Source organism: Engystomops pustulosus, chromosome 6 (genome assembly GCF_040894005.1).
Source record: "Engystomops pustulosus chromosome 6, aEngPut4.maternal, whole genome shotgun sequence".
Taxonomy (NCBI): Eukaryota; Metazoa; Chordata; class Amphibia; order Anura; family Leptodactylidae; genus Engystomops; species Engystomops pustulosus.
In genome coordinates this window covers 12345637-12353086 of record NC_092416.1, presented here as the reverse complement: position 1 = coordinate 12353086, position 7450 = coordinate 12345637, and the positions used below count along the sequence as shown (strand labels likewise).

Below are 7450 nucleotides of genomic sequence, written 5' to 3'. Positions count from 1 at the left end.
AAAGGGCTCTGAGTGCCACCTCTGGCACCTGTGCCATAGGTTCGCCACCACTGGTTTAGACTATGAATTTTTGTAGTAAAGCGGGTCCTTTAATAGACCCCCATCCGCAGGTCTATGATACTGCGAGGAGGGGGTCACAGACTGACCCTTTATTCAGGATTTGTACATATTGGCCAAAAATTATGAAAATCTGGGCCTTCCAATAGTCAGAATGTAAGAAGTTTATGGGGTTATGACATCACAAAGCCAGTGATGACATCACACATGTAATGGAATTCTCCACAACCAGATACCTGGATTACACATAATCTGAACTTCCACATTCGAGGAGTGATCCAGCAGGGGACTGAAGGCTGCCCAACCAGCAGAATCATGCTCCGGTGAGATGGTTTTCATGTAATTTTGCCTCTAGGTGGCAGAATTTTTCTGAGCGGTGATAAAATCCCTATCAGCCATTTTCGGGATCAGAGAAGAGTCACATGACCTTCGTCCCCGACTCCCAGGAATAATAAAAGCCCAGTTTTGTAAGAGTCAAGGGGGTGGGGCTTCTTTAGGTCCCGTAATTATCATACCAGGTGGGTATTTGGTGGCGTCACCCGCCCCTTTAAGCTGAATGACATTGGTCTTTACAGAAATGTACTAATTTAGAGGCAGAGAACATTTTGGTCTGAGGTTTTCTTTACACTTTAGGCCTCAGGGGATAAACCACAGGCCTCATATTGTTGTGTTGCTCATAGCAACCAATCAGGGATCGGCATTCATTTCTGAAACAGTTCATATAAAATGAAAGCTGCGCTGTGATTGGTTGCAATGGGTAACACAGACTGTTCTCCTCTATATGGATATGAAATGTCAGGTATAGACCTTACATTGTCCCAGCTGGTTTGGTGTCACAGCTCTTAAAGGAGATGCCCAAGAAAATCATGGCTGCTCTTTGAATTACACAAACAGCCCCAAGTCTTTCCACACCATCCACGTGTGGTAATGCAGCTCAGCCCCATTCACTCCTATAGAGCTGCGCTGCAATACCAGACACAACCCATAGACAGAGGTGGCGCTGTTTCTAGATGAAAGCAGAAATTCAGTCATTTTTCTACCATGAATTATTGATCATATTTCAGATTTCCAAAACCAGAAGTCCCTCAAGACGCAGCATCTCAACCAACATCACAGGGAGAGTCCCCAAACTCAGCGGCCCCCACCAGTGTCCCTGTGCCAATAGCCAACGTGCCACAGACAGCTTCTCCAACCTCAGGGGTCACCACCAATGACGCACAAAGAGCTGAACCCACCTCAGCTGATACGTCACAGAGCGGTTATGTCACCTCCAGTGCCCCACAGATGGCTTGTCCTGCTTCAGGGATCACCACTAATGCCCCACAGATGCCTCGTCCTGCCTCAGGGGTCACCACCAGTACCCCTCAGATGCCTCGTCCTGCCTCAGGGGTCACCACTAATGCCCCACAGATGCCTCGTCCTGCCTCTGGGGTCACCTCCAGTGCCCCACAGATGGCTCGTGCCGCCTCCGGGGTCACCACTAATGCCCCAGAGATGTCTCGTCCTGCCTCTGGGGTCACCTCCAGTGCCCCACAGACAGCTCGTCCTGCCTCAGGGGTCACCAATAATACCCCAAAGATGTCTCGTCCTGCCTCAGGGGTCACCACCAATGCACCACAGAGAGCTCGTCCTGCCTCAGGGGTCACCACTAATACCCCGCAGACAGCTCGTCCTGCCCCAGGGGTCACCACTAATACCCCACAGACAGCTCGTCCTGCTTCAAGGGTCACCACTAATACCCCACAGACAGCTCGTCCTGCTTCAAGGGTCACCACTAATACCCCACAGACGGCTCGTCCTGCCCCAGGGGTCACCGCTAATACCCCACAGATGGCTCGTCCTGCCCCAGGGGTCACCACCAATGCACCACAGAGAGCTCGTAAAACCTCAGTGACCCCTCAAACAGCTCGTCCCTCATCAGTAACCTCAAGCCCTGCCCCTGGGACCTTACAAAATCCTCCAACAAAGCGAACATTTTCAACCTCAACGGCCACCAAGGTCCCACCTATGAAAGCTCCACGTCCAACCACAGATGATGCGGGCAATGATGGAGATAGCAGACCAGCCAAACGACTGAGAAGGGGGAGGCCGGCAAGGAGGCAACCCAGACGTTACCCTACACGGGCGAGGAGGGCACCTGAGAGGTTCCGTTACTGAAAAAGTCCTCAAGACACCCTGCGGTCAATAAAAGAAATGACACGATGTAAGATGTCCGAGTCATTATTTCTTATATACTGAAATATTGATATTCTCCGGAGCAGTCACGGGGTGGCCTGGGAGCACAGACTTAGATGTAAAGCGGGGGCTACACCTGTAATATTGTATAATGTGCCACACGGATCTAGCTAGTGTAATAGGGGAGGTTCCTGCACTCTCTGAGGTTATATTGTTACAACTTGCCGATAACAATTACAATGAGCTCCTCCCATAGTATAATTGACAGGTGGTTTCACCAACAGACTGCGGTTTTTGTGAATTACAGGGGATGATTTGTAAAGCGCTACGGAATCTGATGGCGCTATATTATAAGCCTTACTTCTCAATCCTCTGCATTATGACCCATACAGGGAATATCAAAGGGGTGGTGAACCTGTGGCACGGGTGCCAGAGGTGGCATCGGGAGCTCTCTCTCTGGGCACTCAGGCCACTGTTCCAGAACAGACCTTCTCCTGCAGCCCGAGGAAACCCGGGACATGCTAAGTCCCATCATAAGGTGTCACATCCTTGGCTGCTGGGACTACAGGTGAAATGTGGGGATTATTATTGGAGCTCCAGCTCTAGGACTTCTGTTTCTTCCCGGTTCTCCAGCGAAAAGGAGAACCGGGAAGGGAGTTACAATGAAAATCTCAATTTTTACTGTATTGGTTTCCTCAAGACGCTGATACGATTGAAAGCTGTGACAGGACAAAACAGTTAAAAATAAGTTATTTCTTAGATTACCATGTTGGCAGGTTGCAATGTGGGTTTTGGTTGTAGTTTAGGCACTCGGTCTCTCCATCACGACCAGAGAGTTTTTTAAATTATAAAGATATAAGAAAAGATGTGACAGCACATACAAACATAATGGGGCACATTTACTAAGAGCAGTGCCGTGTGTACTATGTGCAGTTACCTGTGTAGTCTGCAGGGGGAGCCACATTCAGGAATTGTGGCGCACCATCTTCATGAATCTGGTGCCCCCTGCACTGGGTGAACCTTTAAAGGAAACCTAGCACTTGAAATGGCAGGTTTAAGAAGAAAACACAGAGCACCAGCTTATTTTTGTTAGTGTTATTAACCGCTGTATCGCTTTTTAAAACACTTTTTAAACTTTATAGCCGGCGCAGGGAGGTACGCGCTCGGCGCTTACCATGCGCGCGCGGCTACATAGGAAGTGAAGGAGAGGCGTGCGCATGGTAAGCGCCGAGCGCGTACCTCCCTGCGCCGGCTATAAAGTTTTTTTTTGTTCTTGTTATTTATGTTTCCACCTTCATTTCTAGACATTTTTGGGGCTTGTTTCTTTCTACAATATTTGTGCACATTGTAGCGCCATCTAGTGGTCATACACCGCAAGAGCACCTGGCTGTAATTTAGAAAACAAACGTGACTGTTCCTAACGGAGAATAGAAAGTACAGGGCACCGCACATAAAGTGCCGCAGGGGCGCACTATTACAGCTCCTCTACCATCAGCGCCAGACTGGAGGACGCGTTTGGGGCCCACCATCATGTTACTATAGAGAATACTACACTACTCCTATCTTAAGTGTAAAACACATAGGGGTTCATGTACTAAGAGTGCACCGAATTGCACAGGGATCTTTGGCGCATGCGATCGGATTTTGGCGCATCGCCGCCAGCTTTCATGCGACATGAATGGGAGGGCGTGGCCGTCGGACAACCCGACTGATCGGGCAAATAGCAAATCCGCCGCCTCCAACGCCATGTGGGCGTAGAGGGACACGTTGGCCGGTGGAGGGGACAGACACAAGTCATTCCTGCCCCGAGCTCGAGTTCTTTTGAAAAACTAGCAAACTTTTACCATTATTACGCAAACCTACACCAGACTGGACCTTATGTCCAACCTAGACATAAGCCTCTTGATGAATCCGGCGCAACAAAGGAGGGGAGGTGGCTGCGATCATACGCCGATAAAGGAGCGCCAGCATTAACCCTTTTTACCGACGTTTGTTTTCAGCTCTATTTTTAGAATACGACATGTATCACAATAATTGGTTATAACTTCGGAACGCTTTGAAGGAAATCTACCACTGGTTTTTAGAAATTTTGTGAACCAAACATACCTATGCTGTAGTGACACTGATGCAGAAACATAGCTTGTTTAATTGAGTGGTTTTGCAATTATAAAATTCAGGACCTTGGGAAAGCTGGGTGCAGACTGGCTGCTGTACATAAAAGAGTTGCCTGAACTCTCCAGACAGGACTAATCAACCTAAACTGGATGACTCATACAATGCTTCTGGGGGATGGTGCAGCGATTGATTACTTCTGCCTGTCAGGGACAACACAGTGAATACAGCGTTCTCTGAGCAGCACATAATTAGGATAAGAGGAAACGCACCGGAGCAGCCGCTGGGGCGACAAAGGCTCGTTCAGTGGCATAACAACAGCTGTAGCCCGTGCTGCACAGGACCCTTCCCCCCCCTGCTAACAGCACAGCAGTAAGGGCCCCACCTGATGTGCTAAAGATGGAGCCACACACCTGTGCAGGACGCGCACTCTCACACCCCCCTTCACATCCGCCCAAACTCACGTCCTCCCGCCCGTGGAAACTTCATATCTTCCCGCTGGCCGACACATTGTGCCTTCCCTCCCGCCAGCATATCCTCCAGCCCGCCATCACGTCATACTATCTCGCCTACCGGCACATCCTCCTGCACTTTCCCACCACCGCAAAGTACAGCCGTGCGCCCTGCACCTTCCTGCCCGCACCCTGCTCCCAGACCGAACTTGAAGAAGCTGGATCCTGCCCACCAGGAACATAAAAGAAAAAGGGCAAGCAACACTATCTGTACATATTGTATATGCATAGGCTGTATGAGTGGTTATGTATATTCTGTATAAGTGTGTATATGGTGTGTATGTATATGTGTATATTTGCTGTATGTATGTGTATACGCAGAATGTGTGTAGATGCTGTACATACTGTATGTAGGTGTAAATGCTGTATGTATATGCAGGTGTATATATTGTATGTATGTATACTGTATGTAAATAGAGTATTGGTGATATCTATCAGGGCTTCTGCACCACGTCAGTGACGTACAAGCCATGAAATAATCGCAAATGATATCCTATAGCTTATATCTAGCACTCGCAATTATTTTATCTGCCACCTTCACACCAGTGGGGCGCGGCTGACGAGGAGTGGACCGGCATGGGGCGTTCCTGTCCCAGCGCCTGTGCAATCCCTGCAGCCAGCGTATGATAAATGACCCCCTATGTGTGTATATGGTGTGTTTATACTGCATGTATGTGTATAAACGGTGAGTGTATATGTATGTATATAATGTGTATGTACTATACAGTATTTGTGCAAATTTGATATATATGTTTGTATAAATGTAAAATTACTCTATGAGTTTATATATACTGTCTATATTAGTGTATAAATGTATATATGATCACATAAATGTGTGGGTATAACTGTATACGAATATATAAAAATGAGTGTATGAGTTTAGAACTTTATGTGTGTATATAATATAAATGTGTATATATATATATATATATATATATTATATACACTCACCGGACACTTTATTAGGTACACCATGCTAGTAACGGGTTGGACCCCCTTTTGCCTTCAGAACTGCCTCAATTCTTCGTGGCATAGATTCAACAAGGTGCTGGAAGCTCCTCAGAGATTTTGGTCCATATTGACATGATGGCATCACACAGTTGCCGCAGATTTGTCGGCTGCACATCCATGATGCAAATCTCCCGTTCCACCACATCCCAAAGATGCTCTATTGGATTGAGATCTGGTGACTGTGGAGGCCATTTGTGTCCAGTGACCTCATTGTCATGTTCAAGAAACCAGTCTGAGATGATTCCAGCTTTATGACATGGCGCATTATCCTGCTGAAAGTAGCCATCAGATGTTACAGGGTACATTGTGCTCATAAAGGGATGGACATGGTCAGCAACAATACTCAGGTAGGCTGTGGCGTTGTACCAAGGGGCCCAAAGAGTGCCAAGAAAATATTCCCCACACCATGACACCACCACCACCAGCCTGAACCGTTGATACAAGGCAGGATGGATCCATGCTTTCATGTTGTTGACGCCAAATTCTGACCCTACCATCCGAATGTCGCAGCAGAAATTGAGACTCATCCGACCAGGCAACGTTTTTCCAATGTTCTAGTGTCCAATTTCGATGAGCTTGTGCAAATTGTAGCCTCGGTTTCCTGTTCTTAGCTGAAAGCAGTGGCACCCGGTGTGGTCTTCTGCTGCTGTAGCCCATCTGCCTCATAGTTGGACGTACTGTGCGTTCAGAGTTGCTCTTCTGCCTACCTTGGTTGTAACGGGTGGGGATCTGAGTCACTGTTGCCTTTCTATCGGCTCGAACCAGTCTGCCCATTCTCCTCTGACCTCTGGCATCAACAAGGCATTTCCGCCCACAGAACTGCCGCTCACTGGATGTTTTTTCTTTTTCGGACCATTCTCTGTAAACCCTAGAGATGGTTGTGCGTGAAAATCCCAGTAGATCAGCAGTTTCTGAAATACTCAGACCAGCCCTTCTGGCACCAACAACCATGCCACGTTCAAAGGCACTCAAATCACCTTTCTTCCCCATACTGATGCTCGGGAGAACTGCAGGAGATTGTCTTGACCATGTCTACATGCCTAAATGCACTGAGTTGCCGCCATGTGATTGGCTGATTAGAAATTAAGTGTTAACGAGCAGTTGGACAGGTGTACCTAATAAAGTGGCCGGTGAGTGTATATGAGTGCGTAAATGTGTGCGATTGTATAATTGTGTCTGTACAAATATGTATTTTTTTTTTTATGGGGAACGCGGGGCCCAAGCTCTGCTAGTTACACCCCTGCGGCAATTATCATAATGTTTTAATGGTGTTACCCGAATATTTCCAATTTGTGCCGATTTCCCCTGAATTGCCCCGGGATTTTGGCGCACGTGATCGGATTGTGGCGCATCGGCACTGGCATGCACGTGACGGAAATCGGGGGCGTGGCTGAACAAAAAACAGACGGATTCGGAAAAACCGCCGCATTTAAAAAAAGAAAAGTGTCGTGGAGCTTGCACTTACCTTCACTAGGAATAGGCCGGTGAACTTGACTGCGTTCCGATGCTCATCATCGGGGAGCGGAAATCCATCGCCATGACAGCCTCGGGTCTTCCGAAAACCCGAGGCTACTTCGGGTTAA

At 47.9% G+C, this 7450-nt stretch overlaps 1 protein-coding gene across 1 annotated transcript; it reads left to right on the top strand.

Annotated features, from left to right (window-relative positions):
• The first annotated feature begins 271 nt into the window (after positions 1–271).
• Positions 272–2259, top strand: LOC140134576 (uncharacterized). The gene is made up of 2 exons (XM_072154985.1): positions 272–380; positions 1122–2259. Exons 1-2 carry the CDS (start codon positions 373–375, stop codon positions 2212–2214), a joined length of 1101 nt encoding a protein of 366 aa, XP_072011086.1. The 5' UTR covers positions 272–372; the 3' UTR covers positions 2215–2259.
• The last annotated feature ends 5191 nt before the right edge of the window (positions 2260–7450 follow it).